At 47.0% G+C, this 23,140-nt stretch overlaps 1 protein-coding gene across 1 annotated transcript in view; it reads left to right on the plus strand.

The window, feature by feature from the left end:
• The window catches only part of LOC147722756 (uncharacterized), a 529,150-nt gene extending 526,677 nt beyond the window's left edge, over nucleotides 1–2,473 (plus strand). The window contains exon 7 of the mRNA XM_086965224.1: nucleotides 1,916–2,473. Coding sequence (XP_086821350.1) covers nucleotides 1,916–2,094 — 179 coding nt within the window. The 3' untranslated portion in view covers nucleotides 2,095–2,473. The remainder of the gene's footprint in view (nucleotides 1–1,915) is intronic.
• Nucleotides 2,474–23,140: the final 20,667 nt, after the last annotated feature.

A 23,140-nucleotide genomic window follows, 5' to 3' on the forward strand; every position in this document is an offset into this window, starting at 1 on the left:
CTATAACTGTTGAATTCTATGGTTTTGTATGAGTGTAATCTGAGCCTAACTATAACGTCTCTGTAAGCTTTTGTTTTTCAGTAAATACATATATATGCATAAATATACACGCATATATATTTATAATGTATTCAATGTGCCCCGTGTTCCTTAATTATCTATAATGTGCGTGAATGCACATGTACATGCTGTTCACAATTTACTGCTTGTGTTCCCTTGTAGGCCCTCCTCTAAAAAATTAAGTCTGTAGATATCCCCACCTTATGCATCAATTACTATATACTTTTAAACTGAAGTTGTCGCAATATTGGGCCATGGAGTTCGTTCATTAGTTTCAGGTAGGAAAGTCTTATGTTCTAAGTCTTTGTTTTGCACAATTCCTCTATTTTAATCAGTGCTTTAAATGAGCCGGTACTCACCGGTACTGAGTACCAGCACTTCTTAGCTTTATCTCTCTGAGTACCAGCACTTCTCTACTGCCCTGGAGAATACTGGTACTCATGAAAAGGTAGGCTCATTGGCAGTGCTGGTGAGCAGGAGTAGAACGTGTCTCTGGCAGCCAGGCACCACTTCTGTAGCCCTGATCGGAGCCCCAGCTGAGCTATTCAGCAGGGCTAATTTGAATAATGTCCGGGTGCTCACCATCACGCTGTGCTTGACAGAGCAGGGTCCATTCAGGCCCTGTGCTGTCAATCAGATTCACACTACCCTGTGCGCTCGTGCAAGCACAGGAATCATGTCAGTCCCCTGGCAGTGGCAATCAGGCTACAGCCAGCCTGGCCCTGGTTGCAATTAAAAAAGGGAAAAGATGGCTTTTATCTTACCTGAGTCTTTTGTGTGTATGCTATGTTTGTTTGTATGCCTGTTATTGGAAGAAAAAGGTGAAAGAAAGAGAAAGAGAATCAAGACACTCTCAGGATGTATTTTAAAGAAAATGTATGGCTCTTTGTTTGTGCTCTGCAACAAAGTTCATAAATAACGTAAAAGGAAGTGTTGGTGGGTGAGTGGATGAGTGAGTGGATGGATGAGTGAGTAAGGGTGGATGGATGGATGAGTTAAAGCATGTATGGGTGAAAGAGGGTGGATGATTCAATAAAAGGGCAGATGATGGGTGAATAAGTGAAGGATTTGATGGATGAATGAAAGGTAGGGAGGATGGATGAAAGGGTGGATGATGGATGAGTGAAAGGAGGGATTGAGTGAAAGGGTGGATAGAATAAAGGAGTGAAAGGGTTGATGGAAGGTCGAGCGAAAGGATTGATGGGTGAGGGAAAGGGTGGATAAAGAGATGGATGAGTGAAAGGATGAATGGATAGGTTTGGAGATGGATGGTTGGATAGGTTTGGATATGAAGGGTGGAGAGACGGAATGGTGAAAAACTGAATGATTGATGAAAGACTGAATGGACGATAGAATGTAAAGGTTAAATGGTGGACATCAGCAGGTAAATGGTAGGATGAAAGGATAGATTGATGCAAGAGACAAGAGATATCTTCTGGGGAGGGTCATGATGAGTTGCTTCATTTGCTTGGTGCCATAAGAGCTTTGGTGCGACGTGGGGGTATTTTCAGTCTCTTCCTACTCACGTGCTCAAAAATATATATTTTTGTGGCAAACAGCAATTAACACTATGAAATTAAGAAGGTGCAACTATTGCAAAAAAAGGTAAATGTTAACATATCGCATTCTCTTTCATTTTGTGTAATGAGTTAACCAGCTTTGTTTATAGAAACACATTTCTCATGTGTTTTGGTATGTGCTGCAACTAATATAGAAGTTGTTAAGTATCATCAGGTCTTGCCCTTAGCTCCGCCCCTCACTACACCTCTAGCTCATTTTAATGAGTACCTGCACTTATTTTTTCCCGTTTAAAGCACTGATTTTAATAAAAAAATGTTTTTCATATCTTTTCCAGCGGTTGTGATGGCTGTGTGCATCGTGGCATGCTTCCTGAGAGTGCTTCTGCTCTTCCTCTGTGACACCCTGCGGCCTCTGTTTCAAGTGGAGACACTCACGTCATTGAATAAGGCGCCGAGGGTGTCTGAACACTCTTTTACAGGCGAGATCAGTGAACAGACATCCCACGCAGAATAGAAAATACCTACTGATAATGACATTTGAGAACAGGACCAACTTTAAAACGATTTCATCTCCAGCTTAATAACCATATGATCACGTTGTATTTTTATACCATCTGTGCCTGGAAACTTTCATGGTTTCATAGCGTGACAAAGATCATTGTAAAACATGTATTTACTGAACGTGAGTAAGATGCGGGATGACACGCTAGTGACTGATAGTCACGCCCCCTAAAAGCGTTGAACTCAGTGCAAGAGGCATGCATTGTTCTTCAGAATAGTTGGAAAAACTGACATCACAACCCTTACATTTCTGGGTACAGAAGATATGGAGAAATGGGTTTGTAAAAACCGTACACAAGGATTAACAAACAAAAAGAAACTGATCTAGCTTAGTTTTAGTGTTTTGGTTCTTTGTTACCTTTTGTTGCAGTGGCTATAAATTGTATGATATGATTGGACACACAAAGATAATTAAAGTCAGAATATGCTACAAGGGACTTGTAGCATATTTCGATCTTGGCTCAGTCGGCGTTTCCGACGAACCAGCAAAGATACATTGCATGCCGCTCAAGCTCGTGTTTCAAAGCGTCTGGATATTTCTTCTGACTTGATTTAACAGCCAAACTGAAACTAGGTCAACGGATGTGGCCCGAGTTTCTAATATCCAAGATTTTACTCGTGGTTGACACTGCGCCCCACATTTCTTGCCGTTTTTGATCCTACTCGGCATTCTGTTGGAAATTCCAGGGAGTTTCTTCAGCATAGAAAAATATCGTCCTGATGATGGTCTATTTGACGACTGCCCTCTAGACCGAAACGTCGACACTCCATCATCTCCTTTAATGCTGTTTTGACACTAACTCACAACCATGTTTATTAATTAATTTAGGTTGCGTGTTTTACCAATTGGAGTTGATGTTTTCAGTTATGAACTTTAGTGAAAAAATATTGTCTACCTTTGTTCATGACTTCTTGCTTTAATTAATTTGTTTGTATCTATCTCCCCAATCTTGTTGCAGTAAAAAAAATGTGTCATAATATAATTTTTGCTCTGTGTGTTCTCTCTTCTCCTTCCATTAATTTATTTATTTTTTTGAATTAAGATTGTTATTCTGTGGATACTATTGAGTGGGATACCTTTGTACAACTCATCAAACAAGCTTAACTTCTCCTAAATAATTCCCTTGTAGCATATTCTGACTTTAATTACACAGCGCCCAAGCCTACAAGGGTTGATTGGGTTTCCCCTGCCTATAACATTGGACACACAAAGAGGCAGATATGCAGTCACACAATAGACATGCCTACAGGGAAAGATTTTGGCTTGATGTATATGGATGGCTCAATGGCTCTATGGATGTGCACAAGGATGGATGGCTGTCGGTGAATACAACCTGTGAGTTGAGTTGGTAAATGGATGGGCGCAAGTATGGGTGGGTAGAAAGATGAATTATTGTATGTGGGAGTATGACTGTATACTTAGGTTAGGTTGACGATATAGATGAAAATTCAGCCATGTGAATTGACTAGAGGCAATTAGTTTCTGGGACTATTCATGGAATATATCTCCCTTTACTGCCCGCCTTATTTTTAAAGCTGGTGAAACGAGCAGCAATTGTGTACAGTATCTACAAATAATTTGAAAAAAGAAAATATATCAATGTTCAAGCGCAAACACAGCCTCGTGACCGCCCATCAATGGATGAGCTAGAATTTCCTAAAAGGGAATGTCAGCAAAACCTAGCCTCTGTTATTAGGCAACATCATGACTAGCTGGGAGCATCCTCTTAGGCCAGGGTTTAGACACGACCCACCTCCTACCTTTGCGGAAAAGGTAACCTTTCTCCGGCTTCCCAGGAAATCCCTGATCGTGCGGGTAGGTGTTTAGGCGACGTCCGTACCGCGGACAGGGTGCCTACTTCTGAGGCACTCAGCACGGGAGAAGACCGTTGAAGCCTACTCCATTCCCTAGTAGGGTCCCAATAAGAAGTGGCAAGCAAAATTTGTTTGCCCCGCACTCTCCTTTGTGGTAGGTAGGATCTCCACCCACCGCAGTGTGTAGATAGCGATTTCCGATAGGTCCTGATGAATTGCACTGTATCCTTGTGAACAACTAGCATGAAGCATGTTGACCAAGTCTAACTGAGTTGAGCGTGCCGTGCTGGATCATCACACCAGCAAGCACCCTCACTGCACTTTTTTAATAAGGTAGATGACCACAATATTAAAATTTAGCTAGTGGATTATCTAACCTTTTTTAAATCACCATACCCCTGCATCTACACTTTCACTTGTGCCCTCACACGCACTGCACCACCGGCAGGAACAAAAGATCTCCGGCAAAGAGCCCATTCACGGGTGCCCGTCAGGCATTGCACCGCCAGCTTGACGACGAGCAAACCCAAATAATGAAGCATGACACCTAGCTCGCTGGGTGTTGGAGGGTTTTAGTTCAGAAAGGGAGGATTCCCCTCCCTTTCCTTCACAGTTGGGGCCTTCCTCATCACTTGGTTCACCCCTCACTACCCCTTCATCAAACCCCCTTCACGTGGGGAACAGCGTATCTTTCCTTGTAAACACAAACCCTTCTCAAAGTTATAATAGATCAGAAAGTTCTCTGTGCGACAATGTGAAAATTTTGCATAGCGTAAGAAGTGCCCTTCCTTGTATGGTCCGTAGGGAGTGTTGTGGGTCTGAGAACCCTGAACTCTCCTCGTTGTTGGAGCTGTTGCATTATTGCACATGGCACTGGACGACCGTAGAGGAGCGAGAGAACCAGTGTAGAGAGCGGAGCGCGGGGAGATATGATTGGACAGACCACGGACAAGGTTTTTTTTGGTATATTTCCTACCGTATATAGCGTCTCTATTATGCCGGCCACCGTTCCTCAGCCCCTAGTTTAGCCGGTCCGTCGCCAGCAGGGTTGAGTCTGAGGGGTGCTAGTAGTTGGCCCAGGTGTCGGTGTGGCTTGCACCCATAGTACTCTCTGGTCTATGCCAGACCAGGTGCTCGACCCCAAAGTCCATCTTCGCCAGGCTAGGCATGGCCCCCTCTACCCCTTTCCATCCATTGGCATGGCTCCCCCCTAGCTAGGGAAGACTTCAGGATTTTAACTCTCATTGATAAGCGTGGCTCAAATCCACCCGAGTGACTTACCGCACTCACCTATAGTCACTATATAGGAAGTCAGCCGGACAGTGGAGAAGAATAAACAAAAGTCTTTATTAGGCCAAACAACACTCATATGAGAGGGCCCTGTCCGACCTCACTCCTAGGAGTGCGAACGAGAGGACTGACTCTCTGCATCACAGCAATACATTATAATGCAATACAGTAAGTGAGGGTACGCCCCTTGTGGAAAATCACCGAAACCCGGACCAGTGAACAATGCCATCATACAGCAGGCATATGCACCTGCAAGGGATACATCGCTATCTCTACTCAAGGCCATGGAGCTAGGCTTCGGCGTCTCTGGGCATGAGAACATTACTGATGAAGAGACTTGTTAGTTTCGGCCACAGCAAGCCGAGAAACGAAAACTGCTGTCTTAGTGAATTTCTGTATTCTTGCGGGAGGGGCACATGAGCGAGCAGGACACGCAGCGAGCAGGGCCCGCAGGCACAGAGGGATACACAAAATGGTGGCACACAGGCTAAGCTAAGGAACTAATATGGTCACACGTACATTTGAATATATGTAAAGGAGCAAGTAAAATAATTCAGCATAGGTGCATATACGAACTTCATCAGTTAGCCATATGATGCTAACTCACACATCATCAATGGGTAATTGGGGTATCGAAAAGTGAATTCTATCAGACCCTCCTTTTAGCATCATTGGCTAACTATGGCCACATTTATTTGCCAAAAGGTAGTGTCGACATCCATTCTAGGGGCAGGACATTTCTACACCTTTCTTTTTATTTCTTTAGTCTAGAACATCCTCTGCAATAAACATCAACCAACTTGCATCAGCAGGAATTTCAGTAATCATAGAAGTTGTATATTGACCAGGTAACTTCTTTTTCGGACGTAAATTCGTAGCACACATAGAGCAACATGGAGGGAGGCAATATACACAAAGGCAGCAAGTCAGTATTACACTCACCACACCAACTAAACCCATCAATATTTTCCAACCCCAGGAAGAAAAGGCACCCCAGAGCCACCCCTGTAAGGACCATGTCCCATTATCCTGATGGAGTTCAGTCGCTAATCTATGTAATTTCTGTACTGCCAAGTTAACAGTCGGAGCGGAGTCAGGGATATACACGCAACAAGATGTCCCGATGATGCGACAGGCCCCGCCCCTATCGGCCAGTATGACGTCAAGCACCATCCTATTCTGGATCGTAAATAATCTCATAGCCTGAATTTCGACAGATATGTTAGTCGTAATATCAGCTTCAGTGAGAACTACCTTTTCCATTACCCTGGACAGTCGCCGAATAGCCCTGCTGTTAAATATCGGACCCCAGAAAGGCAGCAAACCCTTAGAAAAATCAGTCCATTGTTGGTACGAGGTGTCCGTCTGATCAACGTCATCTACCTGAAGCTCCCTCCTTTTGCGCTGCTCTTGTGGACTGGGGAATCGACGATGAGTTTTGTGGTAATCAGAAGGAGCCACATATACAGGAGGAATCATGTAGGCTAGGTAACACACCCCACCCCAACCTTCGGGCAACCATAAGTATCCATTATCTCCACACACGAAATAGATGCTGGGTGGGGCAATCAAAGAGGGGCTGAGAGGCAAACGTATCGATGCAGTCACATTACAGGAGCTATTACCAACTTTGATGGGACCCCTCCCCTCTATACAGAAAAATGGGGAAGGACCTACCACAGCCAGGGGTATCAGGGACTTGGCACTATCGTTACCCTTCGGGGGGTGTCTGTAAGACATAGAAGCATTCAATTTCATGAAACTTTCCCTAACTTTGTCAGTATCATTTGGTATCAGAAACCGGCCCAACTTTTTCTCGCATGTCTCTATAAATTTCTGGTCAAAACGTCCGTCAGTATATATTCGTCCAAGGGAAGATGGAGGTAGAGGGCGTACTCACATTGTCATTGTCCACCCCCTATTCTGCAGTAGAGGAGTCAGGAAATCTGGTTGCTGGAAATATTTAACAAGACCTATGAGAGTATACCACCCCACACAACTATTCACAGGCGTCAAAGGGAGGGCAAGAAATCTATCTTTCTTATAGGCAGCAGAAGGCAAGAGCCCACAAACCCAACAATCTGTCAAATTGGTAGTGGCGTGTGCATGGTGCAAAGTCTTAATAAAAACATTTTCTTTATAACCTTTTCTCAACATTCTTTCACCATAATCAACAGTAATCATATTATGTTCAGGAACGGCAGTGGGTGTGGGTGCAAACACATGAACGGGGTAAGCTTTATCCAGGAAAAACAATATTCCAAGAGTCACTATAAAAGCAATTAGAATAATAATGATGACCACAATTTTTCCTTTTCGGGGAAGGGCCAACCAGGGGGAATCAGGCACAGGTCTCGGAGGAGCCGCAAAGGGCTGCTCCTCATCAGGAATGGGGCGCCCAAAAGGATACATTCTCAAGAACGTTCAAAATATACCAAAAATGAAAAAGGAAAAACACTTCTACTAAAAAAATAGTCCCAGACAATCCTCAACCGGCCAGAGGGGTTCTTCAACCCTTAAAAAGGGATCTTCTCCCTGTGTCCTTCAAAGCCTCACAGGCAGGCTTTTACCATCCATACCTTATTCCAACGTCGCTTTTTAACAATTGAAAACAAGGGAGCACTTAATTCAGGCCCCGCACCACTCTATAGTCTCATAACACACAATCTTCGGCTAAACACCAGGGCTCTTACAAGTCCATCCCTACCACTAAATCTTCGTATTCAGAAAGTTCACTAAGCCCTTCTTCCAGTGTTTAGTCCATCATATTCATCACTGTTACTTATTTTCTTCGGGGCCGCAAATTATATCGAGTGCTCCCTGGCACTTCGGGGTCAGTGAACAAAGCAGGTGTATCTGTGGCGGATGCTGAACTCTCTGGTGTCTCTTCACTAGTAGCAACAGGAGTAGTAGAGCTCACTGAATTCTCTATTCCGCTTCACTCTTCTCCAATCAGTGAAGCATCCGAGAAAGGAGCATACCTTGGTATCTTCTCATGCTCTTCGTCAGCAATGCCGTCCTTTACCCACTGGTCATAGGGCAACGGGAGCGAGACCCTCTTCACATGTGAGGCGTGGGTCCACGCCTTCCTTCCTTCCACCCGAAGCACCGTACGCGTGGTGAGGAGCACCTGACGCGGCTCCGACCACCTTGGCTCCAGACAAGACTTCCGCTGATATCTTCGGACAACAACCCAGTCCCCTGGGTTGATGGAGTGTCCTGGCCCCTCCGGCAACGGCTTCAGAGTGTCTGCTACCTGCTGATGAATAGAACGAAGATCTTTAGTCAAAGCATACAGATAGTCTATCAACAAAGGATATGGTACTTCTGAAAAACACTTAGGCCTGGGCACTCCCCAGATATTGGCCGGGCGGCCGAATACCACTTCATGGGGGGAGACGCCCGTCTTCGAATTCACTGTTACTCTCGTTGAAAGCAAGGCTAAGGGAAGGGCATCTGGCCAACGGAGACCTGTACTCTCACATATTTTGGCCATTTTTAATTTGAGCGTGCCGTTAAACCGCTCCACAAGTCCTGCTGCCTGAGGGAGTAAAGCTGAATGAAATTTTTGGGAAATCTGTAAGCCTTTACATATTTGCTTGACTAGTTCTGCATTAAAGGACGTGCCATTATCACTCCAGATCACCCTAGGTAATCCAAAGCGAGAAAAATACTCCTTTATCAACATTTTTGCAGTAGAAATGGCCGTGCAATCTTTCGTTGGATACGCCTCCACCCACCTACTAAAGGCGCATACGACTACAAGGACGTACTTTAAGTTGTTGACCCTTTCCATTTCGATGTAATCCATCTGAATCACCTCAAAAGGGAAAGAAGGAGGTGCAAAGTTTCCAGTTGGGACAGGGATACCCTTTCCAGGATTATGCCTCAAACACACCATGCACTGTCGAACCAAGTGAGGGGCCACTTTAGAGATATTCTTATTGCTCCACACTGGGTCTAACAATTTACAGATTCCTTTTGCACTAACATGTGCATGCCCATGCGTCATCGTCACTACTGGAAGAACATATGCATTCGGGAGTAACCATCGTCTCTTATCGGTCACATCTGTCCAACATTCATCCGCATCCAATCGTCCCTGCCCATCCTTCCATGCCCTTAATTCATCTTCTGTCGCTTTTCCCTGTATATTCTTTACACTCTGTACAGTGTCTGAAAACATATGAACATCTGGGACCCATCTAGCTGGTCCTGCCACAAACATTCGTGGTAATTTTTCCCTAGCAGTCTCTTTTGCTGTTTCGTCGGCGAAGGCATTGCCTCGCCCTACATCATCCACTATTGTCTTGTGTGCGCTACACTTTATCACAGCCAATCTTTTGGGTAGTGTCAGTGCTGCTAGCAGTCGTAATATCAGTGGGCCATGTTGTATGCGTTGTCCATGAGAAGTCAGAAATCCCCGTTCTGCCCAAAGTCGCCCATAATTATGAGCCACGCCGAAGGCGTATTGGCTGTCAGTATAAATGTTCACGTCTAGTCCCTCACTCAATTCACATGCTCTCAGTAAGGCTATAATCTCAGCAGCTTGGGCCGAATTGTAAGGTATCCTAGAGGTCTCCACTACCGTCTGTAATGTTATTGCATATGCTGCTGTCGATGTACCATCTGGCAATTTAAAACAGGACCCATCCACATACAACTCCCCGTCTGGTTCGTCCAAGGGCCTGTCTGTCAGATCCACCCTCCCCTTTGTCTCCTCCTCTGTCCTAAACAGACAGTCATGTATGTCATCGTCCTTTGTATCTGTGGGGATAGGTAACAATGTGGCCGGATTCAGTGTTGCACACCTTTTGATCGTAACATGGGGTGCAAAAAGAGTCATCTCATAACCCGTAAGACGAGCACTAGTTAAGTGCTGCGTCTGTGTCCTGTTCAACAAAATGTCCACAGCATGCGGTACCATGACTGTGAGATCTGATCCCAATACGAGCCCTGCCGATTGTCTTATGGAGACCGCAGCAGCAGCCGTGGCTCTCAGACAACTCGGCAGCGCTCTTGCCACATTGTCTAGCATTGCAGAAAAATAAGCGCAGGGTCTCTGTTTCCCCCCGTAACACTGAGTTAAAACAGACAACGCGCAACCTTCCGCCTCATGTACGTAAAGAACAAAAGGCTTCTGGTAATCAGGTGTTCCAAGAACAGGCGCAGAACATAAAGCCGTTTTTAGTGACTCAAACGCTTCTTGACATGCGGGGGTCCAGGGTAGGGGTTCGCGCACTTCCTTGGTAGTCAGATACAATAGGGTTTTGTTAGTAACGCATAGTTAGGTATCCACTGGCGACAATACGATGTTATGCCCAAGAACGCGTGCACCTCTTGCTGCGTGTTAGGTACTTTCATGTTATTAATAGCTTTTATGCGCTCTGGCGTCAATCTCCTCCCCACTTTCGAAAGGAGGTGACCGAGGTAGGTTACCTCCGTTCGACAGTATTGAAACTTTGGAAGGGATACTTTATGCCCCCTTTTAGCCAAATGGTGTAGTAATTTCACAGTAGCATCCCGACAACCCTTCTCGTCGTCCGACGCTATCAGGATATCATCCACATATTGCAACATGACGTTGCCAGGTGGAAGTTCCAGTTCATCCAATTGTGCCTTCAGTGCTTGACTATATATGCTCGGACTCTCAGTGTACCCCTGGGGAATTCTCTTAAAGCGGAAGCTTCGGCCAGCCAATGAGAATCCGAAGAGATAACGGCTTTCTTCGTGTACTGGAATACTGAAGAAAGCATTTTTCAAATCCAGGACAGAGAAAAATTTAGCAGAGGGGGGAATCATTGTCAATATTGTAGTGATGTCCGAGACCACCGGGTACTGTGGCTCCACTACTCTATTTACATGCCGCAAATCAATCACAAACCTATAGACATCAGGAGTATTATCAGTAGCTTCAGGTGACCGTCTTTTAAGGATAGGTAAAATAGGGCTGTTACATATGTTCGAATCAGTCTCTTCCACTACACCAGACCGTATTAAATCTTGTATTATTTGTAACAGGGCCTTCTCTCCCTCCCTAGGAATCCTGTACTGTGGAACCCTGGGTAATTTTGCCCCCACCTTCACTCTTATGGTCACCGGGGCAATATCCATTTTACCTACATCTGTATCATTGACAGCCCACAAGCTGTCGGGTATGCCTTGAAATTCAGGTGGTAATGGGTCATCTTTCGAAAAACACTGCAATGGGCGGGCGACATTCGGGCCACAATTCGATGTCAATAGAAACGGTGAATTAACAGTGAAAGGGCCAATCGTCAACGTGAGAGGTTTAGAAATGGGGCTAATCACCGGAGTTCCTGCGAAACCCACAGAGATGTTATTTTTGCCAGACAGAGCCGCCCCTGGGACCCGAGAACGAGCCACTGAACTTTTCATTGCACCCGTATCCACTAGAAATTTTTGTTGAGACCCCAATAAGTCTGCCTCGACATAGGGTCCCCTCTGATCAACTTCCATAAGTACTGGTCCCATGCTCTGTCCTACGCTGTCCTAGTTGTGGGAGAACCCTGTCAAATCGTCCACTGAGTAATCATCGTTATAGTACTGACCACCGCCCCTCTGCAACTGTTGTCTGTCTGCACCATTGTCAAAGTAATTTCCTCCCGGTCTCCCGCCTCCTTCTGACCGTGCAGCCTGTCTCCCAAAATCACCACTACCTTTTCCTCGTCCTCGCCCTGGACCAGCGTTCGACTGAAGCAGTGGGCAATCCCTCCACCAATGCCCCTCCTGCTTACACTTCGCGCACTGATTCGGTCCCAGCCTTTCCCTACTCTCACCTCTCCCGTAGCCGCCTCCACGACTCGGCGCTGCACCCCTTCCTCTGCCTCTAGCCACTTGCTGCAACAAAACTCTTGTCTTTAGATCCTTAGCCTTCTTTTCCTGCTTGTCCTTACTTTCATTTTCTCTGTGCTCATAATACTGTGCCATACTGAGAATACCCGAAGGAGAGGACGTTGTCCACGTGCTCTCCGACGCTTGCAATCTTGCTGAAATTTCAGGCAATAAGTTCATGGCAAACCTATTAACAAAAAGCCGTAACCCTCCATCTTGTGACACATCTTGCCCACTAAAATCTATGAACGTTTCCTCAAACCTCGTAAAGAAGTCCGAGACTGCCTCATCCTTTTTCTGCTTACAAGCCGTCAACTTGTCCCAATCTACCTTTTTCGGGGGAATGAGAGAATGCATATATTTTATTATGCGCCCTGGTAAAGCTAAAATCTCAGCCTTCGGCTTCTCCCCTGGCTTACGCTCCTTATCCCAATCCTGCAACTCCTGCCACGTACCCCCTAACTCTTCCGCATGGTCAGTACCTTTCACTTGCCGCCACACATCAACTGGGACCAAAAGCCCGAAAAACAACTCAACATCAGCCAAAGTCATTACAGTGGAAGACGCAGCTTCTGTTAGCTCTTTGTAGTAGGCAGTCGGGTTCTTTCTAGAATCTGGTAGCTGAGCCTTCAATGATAATACCTCACTTCTCTTCCATGGCGTATACACCCATTGCTCCTGGAAATGTGCATCTATCCTGTTCCTGGTGACAGCCCTCGTGACTGGATCTACCACCTCGGGAATCTCGGGATGAAAAATAGGGTGCACCTCGCGCATAGGATGTAGACCTGGGAAATGGGGTGTGCCTGTAGAGGGTAATTCATTTCTGTATTGTAACAGGGCACGTAAACTACTCATCACCTCTTTCACCCCGGTATTCGTTCTATAGGCTCCGGCCTGTATGTCTCGTAAAACCGCCGGAGCCACACCTCCATACCCCTGTTCCCATAGCGGTATCAGTACATTTGACATATGCCACAAAGCGTGTTGTTGCATCAAGGGCTCAAAATCCTTCATAGTGGACCAAATATCCTCAAACGAATAAATATTATTCCTGGCCCACTGACATCCCTGATTAGCCACCATACTCTTCTCATCTAAACCAACTGTAGAACGCGTAAGCAACTTCCGTACCTGCGAGAGTAATCCGCTACCTGCGCCTCGACTCGGAGTTAGCATCTCCTGCCTGGGGGTGGTACTAGCTGAAACAGTAGGGAGTGCCAAAGAAAATTGAGAGGGTGCAGGTGAAGTGGTCTGGAGTAAAGAAACAAGGGGTGTCGAGGGCGAGGATTGTTGGGGGGCACTTGCTGAAGGACCCGGAACTCCACTACTGGGGGCTGGAACTGGCAAGGAGGGGTACAGGGGCTGTGGGTCATAAGGGGGAGGGGGTCGGGTATTCAAAATGTCTTCCATCTCATCTGGGTCGTCCTCTCGCACTACATAACTTTTATTTTCTTTCAACCTACAAAGTCTATCTGAGCGCTCCATACGTAGCGCATTCTCATTTCCAACCTGTTCTCTCGCCTTCTGCGCCATAGTCTGAGTAGACTTTTTATAAGCCTCTTTCTCGTCTCTCAACTTGCGTTTTCTGGCCTCTTTCTGCCACACTCGCAGAGAATCAAACATACTCTGACGGCTACGCCTAGCAAACAATTTGTCTTGCAAATAATCCAATTTAGCTTCATCGAAAGAACCCGTTAAAGGCCATTGTAAATCCACATTATCAGCAGTGTACCGGTGCCACAAAGTACCAAACAAAAGCGGGACCAATCCATGCTTGACATACATATCAAAGCTTGGAGTGCCTTCAGGGGGTGCAGGTTGGCTCTCGGCCAGTCTAGTATCTGAGGGTCGACAACAACATCCAAAACATTGTAACTTACTAAAACACGGCATCTCTACTTCGGTATGAAAGAAACACTTCTCCACAGACTACGTTACCTTGAGTCGCTAGCTCGAGCTCGTTCATACACACATATAGACATACATTAGGAAACCACACACGCACATATACAATACCTCCAAACACGTGTTACCAAATGGGACAAGGCCCGTCGACCAAGTCCTGGGGAACCTGGACTCTACCGCAGACCGAACAGTACACTAACTGTTCTGAGGATGGGGGAACGAATCCGCTCCCCGTGCGGCACTACGGATCACTGCGTACTTTACCACGGGAGACCCAGGACTCACCTCCACTGAACCACCACTCTAGGAGTTCAGGGCAAGCACCGGAGTCCACCCGCGATGAGCCACGCCTTCACCACAGTACCACCCGGTCGGATCGCTACAAACAATACATCTAGATATTCCCCCAACCTCGTCACGTCTGTCAGAGCGCTTACACGCACTCTGAGTTCCCCGGAGCACACTAGCCCCAGGAGCACACCGGCTCCTCAAACCACTGGAGACACCCTAGTCTCCCGGAACACTCCAGTTCCTGAAACAATCACAGGTGGACCACTCACCTTCCGTAGGCGGCACCGACCTCTACCGTTCTCCACCTCCGGCTGCCAGGACCAACACGGTCAGCTTCAAGTTCCGCCTTCTGGACCCCGGCGTAAGATCCGAACCGGGACCTCTCCCGATCAGCAGGGTGGGGCAGCGCTGGAAGAACCAAGCTCGGCATCAGATGGGTACCCGGGCCCACCGTGCCGACCAGCGGGTCCCCGGTCTTCTGCTACCCACTTACGGGTGAGAAAGATCCTTATCGCGGGGTCCCTATTCGGGCGCCATCTGATAAGCGTGGCTCAAATCCACCCGAGTGACTTACCGCACTCACCTATAGTCACTATATAGGAAGTCAGCCGGACAGTGGAGAAGAATAAACAAAAGTCTTTATTAGGCCAAACAACACTCATATGAGAGGGCCCTGTCCGACCTCACTCCTAGGAGTGCGAACGAGAGGACTGACTCTCTGCATCACAGCAATACATTATAATGCAATACAGTAAGTGAGGGTACGCCCCTTGTGGAAAATCACCGAAACCCGGACCAGTGAACAATTCCATCATACAGCAGGCATCTGCACCTGCAAGGGATACATCGCTATCTCTACTCAAGGCCATGGAGCTAGGCTTCGGCGTCTCTGGGCATGAGAACATTACTGATAAAGAGACTTGTTAGTTTCGGCCACAGCAAGCCGAGAAACGAAAACTGCTGTCTTAGTGAATTTCTGTATTCCTGCGGGAGGGGCACATGAGCGAGCAGGACACGCAGCGAGCAGGGCCCGCAGGCACAGAGGGATACACAAAATGGTGGCACACAGGCTAAGCTAAGGAACTAATATGGTCTCATGTACATTTGAATATATGTAAAGGAGCAAGTAAAATAATTCAGCATAGGTGCATATACGAACTTCATCAGTTAGCCATATGATGCTAACTCACACTTCATCAATGGGTAATTGGGGTATCGAAAAGTGAATTCTATCATCATGACGGGCCTATTGGGGTCCCCCATTTTCCACAGCCAGAGATAGCTTGTTGTGTTTCGTGGTCGGTAGTCAGATCAGCTTTGACTTTGAACAGTAAGGTTCCCGGGTACATCTGCCTCTGCTGGTCCCCGAAAGAAGTAAAGGGGGCAGTAGGCACTTGTACTAATAAACAAGCCAAGATCTATGTACTTTACAGTATTGCAGCAAGTTGGAGGGATTATAAATTGAATCAGGTGCCTCTAATAAGCAAATCGAATTAAGGAAAACTAACGAAAAAAAAGGTTTTATTAACCCCCTCGAGTATTTAGCCCCTATTTACTACAGTCAGTGGAAAATGATATCAGGAAGGCAAATAAGGAGTTTGGGCCGTCCTCCAGAAAAAGAAACACCCCAGGCCCATTTCAATCAAATATACGTTTGTGACAAAGTCCAAAACCCCAAAGGACTGTCATGAAAGCATCAGGGCAGAAGGATGTGAAAATACCAATACCAACAATCCTTACAGTTTTTAATGTTCGAGAAAAAGACAGGTCAGACATCACAAGCCCTATCTCCTGCATGGAACAGCAAAGCGAGTGCCCTCCTGAGAGACACGCCCATTGGGGGGCAAACACCATTAATTTAAAAGGATAATACATCTGTTGTAGAACCAACAGCAAAACTGGAAATTGAATCCACCAAATGGGGAGATGTGGAGGTAGAGGCAAGGTGCTCATAGGGATCCGTGTGGCTAAATCAGCCATCAGGAGCAAGCAACATTCACCAATAATCCCCACAGGGCTATCCAAAAGGATGAACAGATGGCCAAATTGGGTCACCCTCAGAGTCGGCAGTGTTAAGCTGGCTGCAGAGACACCTTAAGGATTTTGGGGGCCCTGAGCCACACCTATTTTGCGGCCCCTATGTTCGGAACAGCTTTGGATTTATGATCCAATTTCAGCTTATTCATGCCTTCTTTGGCCAGTCCATTGACAGTGATCAAGCAGAGCCGGCTTTAACACTGGTGGCGCCCTGTGTGGCATAGTCTGTTGGCGCCCCCCCAATGACCACCCATGCCACAGATTCCCTCACTAGCACCCATTAACAGTGCCCTTCAAGTCTCCATAACCATTGTCAGACAGATTAATTTAGTTTTATAGCACCACTAATACCAGTGTAAAGTGTTAGAGCACTTTACATCATACACACATTGCACAGAGACAATTATACATGTTTAAACCAGTATATAGGGAATGTTACATCAGACAGGACTACAAGGTATAGGAGTTACATGTCATCCATATTTGTAGGCAGTATAGGTTAAGAGTCCTAAGTCTGGAAAACCAAAAATTCAGAATTTAAAACGTAACACCATTATTAGGGGCTCTCTCCAATAGAAGTTGATTTCTACCAAAATGAACACTTTTTGCAAGATTAGGATAATGAAAGACTGGGCAAAACAATCATATAGCTCTAATATATAACTTGCAGTTTTCATGCAGCTCTTTGACAGTTAATAGCTCAGTGTTGTACACTAGGATTTTAACTTGCAAACTGCAAGTAACAAAAGGAGCTCTCCTACAGAAGCAGTATCACATTGGCCTATTTTTCATTATATGCACTTATTGATCTGCATGGTAAACGTTCTTAGCAGCAGGTATTTCACAAGCAGTGAAAACGTCCCATAGACAAAACTCTGGCCTCTCTCCAGGAAGACAATTAATCACCGGAGTTATCTTGACATTTTAATTGATGCCTGGATATTGTTGGAGGCCCAAAACACGGCAGCAAGTGCTTACAAGCGAATATATATACTCAAACTGACGCTCCCACCCCAAGTCAGCGCCCGGTGCGATGGCACTGATCGCACCGCCCTAAAGCCGGCCCTGTGATCAAGCACTCTGGCCAAATTCTAAATGTGTTTGCATCTAATGTTCAGGGATAATGATCTGTGTTTTCAATCTTGTAAAACATCAGCAGCTCACTAATATCACTGCAAACAATCTCTGTGACTCTCTACCATTTCTCATATGTGAGGTCCTGTTTTGATAAAAAAGAAACTTTTTTATTGTTGTTGCATGAAACATAAACACAACATGTATCTGCAAAGTGTCTGTAATAGATTCTCACACACCACCCACATTAAAAATAAATTGAACATTTAAAACAATCTGCTTAAGAATTATTCAAGGCAACCAGGACAAAACTCTGCAGAATAGAGCAGGCTCTATCAACCCTCCCCCCTCCCAAAGGCTGTGGCTCTGGCTGGCTGCTGTGTGCAGGACATGTGCTCTCATTAGGAGGCAGCAGCCATCTAATTAATAAGTGACCGATTGACTATTAAAATTCGGGTTTGGAAAAAACTGCCCGGGTCAGCAGGATGATGACTGGCTGTTTAGTTGTAGTCTTAACAAAGCAGACATTGACTTGAAAAGTGGTCAGTGCAGCTATGGAGACTAAAAAGGTGGAAACCCCAGTACACAAATCTGACAAGTGTTGGCCTGCAAACGATGATGAACTCATTAAAATTCCACTTGGACAAACTTGAGGTACAAGTTGATCTATTAAACAGCTTAGCAGTGCTTGTGTTAAAGGCTGACTTCAAGCTTGAAAAATTAAATAATTAGATTATGGAAGCCCAGGGAAATTATATGGACCAGGCAGGTGCAAGGAGCTCGTGGCCCAGCCTTTGTCACTGTTCTCCCGTAATCAACAAACTTAGGGACATATTTACAACAAAAGTGGCGGAGCTGGGATCAGCTCCAAAATAGCTAACATCGCGCTCCATCACTTTAGAAATGCAAGGATGCACCGTATTTACAATAATACGGTGCACCCCTGTGTATCTCCCTGCACTGGCGCTAAATTCAGCTGCCTATTGCCAACGCAGGCACCTTTGCACCATAGTACGAGGGTGCCTCCGTTGAGAGAATGACTGTTTATGTGCAGGAAGGTGTCCCTTCCTGCACATAATCAATCCAGAATGGCGATTCGAAACTCCTCTGTGTGCTGCATTGTGCAGCCCGCATAGAAGGTGCATATCGTCAGTTTAGAAATGATTGTTTATTCCTTCCAGCATATGAACAATTATGCATGCCGTTTTGTTGTCTCTATGTGTGCTCAGAATGCAGCACACATAGATAAAGCAAAAACGAGGAGAAATTAACATTTCTCCTCGTTTTGCCATATAAAGACCAGGTTATTCCTGGTCTTAATTTTGGCGCTGCCCCATTTTTACAACACAATTGTAAATATGGAGCAGCGTCAATATCAATGGGTGTTGTGGCCAAACCCTCACCGCAACACCCATTGCCCACCCCTTTCACGCTAAGTATAACATGAAAGGGTGCCTTATTTACAAGGCAGCATTAAGCCGCATTACGTGGCTTAATGCCAGCTTGCAAATAAGGCGGAGCCACTATCGCCACAGGAATGTGTTTAAAAGTGATGATCCTGTGGTGATAGAGGCTTAGTACTTTACCAGAGGCCCTGTCTTCAATTGTTATGGACTTAAAAAGTCAGATGGCGGTTACTTCTATCTCCGGGATCACGTGGGCCAGTAGAGGCCCCTGCAGAGCCACAAGTTTTATTAGCTCCATCAGATGCATCCCTAGGAGCTAGGGGTGAGGCCCATAGAGTGGTTAGCACTTAGAGTAGCATAAATTTAGGTAACATATATTCAATGTGTGTTTAATCTCATTACCCTATGCGTTTCATTCTAATATGAATTGTGGTAGATCATCACTTCTGGGCCTGTTAAGAAATCATATGAAGCTGAAGTGAGCTGGATGATAATCTATGTAACCACATTTACTGAATATATTTACACTTTTCATAATAATCATTCAAATGCCAAGGATAACACAGCAACGTGCTGCAATTTTAATTCTCGAGTTAACTTAGCCTGACGTTGGGCCTTAGCTGAGCATTGCACACTATAAAGTGTGCCAGTATGGTATTTTCTTTCCTTGTAGGTGTGTTATTGGGTTCCTAGTTAGTTAGAGAAAGTTTTATTGTTGTGTATTAGACTGATAGTGAGACACGAGAAGCAAAAGCTGACAGCCGCCATTTTTTTTTGGACAAATCTGTTTATTAACATTTTACGGTCACGCCGGTTCAACATTCAAGTACCACAACTCAAGACAGAGTATAATCATGCAGCCGCGCTGACAGTGTCTCATATGTAAAGAGAATGTGCTCAGATCTGGCTAGTACAGGGAGGGCCTAGTCAGGCGCCCTCTAGAGTAGTTCATGACTATCTATTGATTCAGTCTTGCACAGTAACATGCTTGTGGGGTGGATCCCTTTACTATGGACTTGCACATAGAAATTATATTTATCTAACAGTTATACAAAAACTTAAACAATAGCGGCAGAAACACAGACACTTGTGCATGCTAATCCTCCCCCCATGCCCCACCTGCGCCCCCCCCCCGCACGCGCATCTTCATCTGTGAGCAGGCATGCATCGCAAACCTGCGTGCCCAGAGGCTGGAGGACTGCATGACAGATTATCCGGACAGAAAAACATCTCACAGCACGCTCCAACCCCTCAAACCATCTACCTAGGTCACTTCAGCATCCGAATCACTAGTCCCCCCCGGCAATTGTAGGGCTTTGAGCATGTGTTCCCACTGTTCCGCCATAGGTTCTTTTCAGAGCCCCATCGTTTCCTCTCTCCTCATGGCTATCCATTCTGCCCGGGCCCACGCTTGAAAGGATGAAACCCACACCTGCGCAGCGGGTGGTTCGCGCGCCTTCCACCGCCTCGTGAGGAGGCGCTTCGCCACCACCAACCCCAGATCTAAGAAGCGGGAAGATGCCTTATCTTTGGGTGACCTCTTGAAGTGGTGTTAAATGTACTCAGGCCAGTTAAAGGGAATGGTGCGACCCGTGCACGCCCCAAGCATTCCACATATCGCATTCCAGTAAGCACCCAGTCTGGGGCAGCTCCATAAGAGGTGGAGAAGTCCTGCGTCTAGTTCATCGCACCTGGGGAAGGACGCATCGGAGCGGTGTAAGTACCTATTAATTAGCGCAGGTGTGAGGTAGGCTCTATGAACGACGAAGAGTTGTATCTGGCGGAAGCGCATGTTTCGGGGAATGCGCACCGGGCTTTTAAGAATTCTCTCCCACTCCTTATCGGTCAGCGCCCGTTCCATGTCTCGTTCCCACTTGCCTCTGAGCGGAGCTAAACGGATCTCTGTGTGAGTCCTTAGCGATGCGGCAAACCAACGGACCAGGTGCCTACCCCTCCCCATAACGTGTAGGTACTGTATGGTTAAATGTTGTTCAGGCTCCGTCACCATGTCTCCCCATCTAGCCGCCATCTTTGCTATGAGTGAGCGATGCAGTAGGAACCCTCCAGGAGGTAGCCCTTCTTCGGATACCAGTGTCTCATAGGCCACTAGTGCTCCATCTCTGAAAAGATCGCCCAGTGTCTGGATATCAGCCTCTCTCCACTGCTCCAGCATGTGGTGCGTAATATCCCCCCGTCCCCTGGAGAACCCTCCAAGGGATTAGCAGGCGCGTACGGGAGCACCTTTCGTGTGAGGAACAGGGCTCTACGAAAGCATTTGTATGCCACCGCCAACAGCAGTGGAGTGGGCTTCTCAGGCGCTGTCAATGGGTGGAAGAGCTTGGTGACATGGCACAAAGAGTACGGTGGCTCGATCGTAGCAGTGTCTTCCCTACCCCTATCTGCCAACCAGCGGCCAATCCATTGAAGCTGCGCAGCCAGGTAGTAGTGCTCAAAGGAAGGGGCGGCCAGTCCTCCCCTGTCCGTTGGCAGGAACAGTTTCGTCAACGCTAACCGATGCCGGGACGTGCCCCAGATGAAGTCCCTCAGGACCACATTGAGTTTTGAGAAGAAGGGGGCCGGGACGAATAGGGGCAAATTGACAAAGTAGTTTAGGAGCCTGGAAAGCATGACCATTTTGGCAAGGGCCACTCTGCCCGTGATTGCCAACAGAAGCGTGGGCCAAAAGCTTATTTGAGATCTGAGCGCTGTCACCGCCCGCCCCAGGTTTCCGTCGAACAGGTCAGCTGGTTGGCGATAGATCTGTATCCCCAGATACTTAAAGGTATCAGCCCTCCATTGGACTCTCGTGCCCCTCAGGCAGTACTCCGGGTCTTCCACCCCGCCATCGAACGAGTATAAACAGGACTTGGTCACGTTTACCTAAAGTCCCGAGATTTCTGCGAACTTACTCAGCAGCTGGGCTAGTTGCTCCGGTATACAACTCACGTCTCGCACAAATACCAGCAGGTCGTCAGTGTAAAGCGAAACCTGATGTATTGCTTCTCCCAGTGGGATTCCCGCATCTAAGGTCTGCCGCATCGCCGCCGCCAGAGGCTCTATCGCCAGCGCAAACAGTAGGGGCGACAGGGGACAACCTTGCCTAGTGCCCCTGCCCACCGCCACCGCTACAGAGATCTAGGGGCCCAGTCGCACGCGCACTACAGGGTTTTTGTAGAGGAGGTCCACCATTTGTAGGAAGTCCACATCAAACTTGAAGCGCATCAGCACCTCAGCCAAGTACCCCCATTCCAGGCAGTCAAAAGCCTTTTCCAGGTCGAGCATTAAGCATCCCGCCCTGGGCCATTTCTTTGTTGCCCCAGCCAATACTCGAAAGAACCGCCTGAGGTTTAAGGATGTGGACGGCGCCGGCACAAACCCGTTTTGATCAGTGTGTATAAGGTGTGGAACCACCAGCGCTAGCCTTTCAGCAAGCAGCTTTGCAAGGATTTTGTAGTCAACATTGAGTATTGCCAATGGCTTGTATGAACCCAGTGCTGTCGGATCTCTATCTGGCTTAGGCAATGAGACCAGGAAAGCCTCCCGCATAGATGGGGGAGCGAGCCCTCATCAATTGCTGTGTTATACATGTGAAGGAGTAGGGGCGCCAGGATGTCTCTGTAGGCCTTATAGTATTCGGCAGGCAGGCCATCAGGCCTCAGTGTCTTCCCGGTCGCCAGAGCCTGAATCGCATCTACCACTTTCTCCAGTGTGAGGGGGGTTTTAAGGGCGCCCTGATGCTCCTCTGAGACCACAGGCAAGGTGACCAAATCTAGAAAGTTTTTTAGCGCATGTCTGGGACCGGTTCCTTGGGCCCTATACAACTGTGTGTAGTGTCCGACCAAGGCACGATGGATCTCGCTCTGCGTGTATACTACCTCCTCCTCCGCAGTGTGAAGAGCTCCTATTGGGGCACCGCGGCCCTCCCTTTGTATCAACCAGGCTAGTAGTTGGCCAGCCCTATCCGCCCTGGCGTGCGTTCTAGCTGTGTGTGCCGCATAGTTATGGCACCTCAACTGTTCCATAAGAGCTGCATGTCTAGCGCGCAGGTTACCCAGCGTGTGTGGGTGTTCCCCAGCCCCTTCACCCTCCCTCTCGTACTGTAAGAGCTCATTTTCCAAACGCGTGAGGAAAGTGGACATTGTTTTGCGTATGTTCCATGAGGCTCCCATGCAGTGTCCCCGGATGGCTACTTTGTGTGCATCCCATTCCACCGCAGCGCTACTTGCAGACCCCTCGTTAGCCTCAAAGTAGTCTAGGACAGCCGTGCCCAGCGAAGAGCGGAACTCGGGGTCCCCAAGCCCAGCGGTTGTAGCCTCCATGTAG

The sequence above is a fragment of the Lissotriton vulgaris genome, chromosome 4_1, assembly GCF_964263255.1.
Source record: "Lissotriton vulgaris chromosome 4_1, aLisVul1.2, whole genome shotgun sequence".
NCBI lineage: Eukaryota > Metazoa > Chordata > Amphibia > Caudata > Salamandridae > Lissotriton > Lissotriton vulgaris.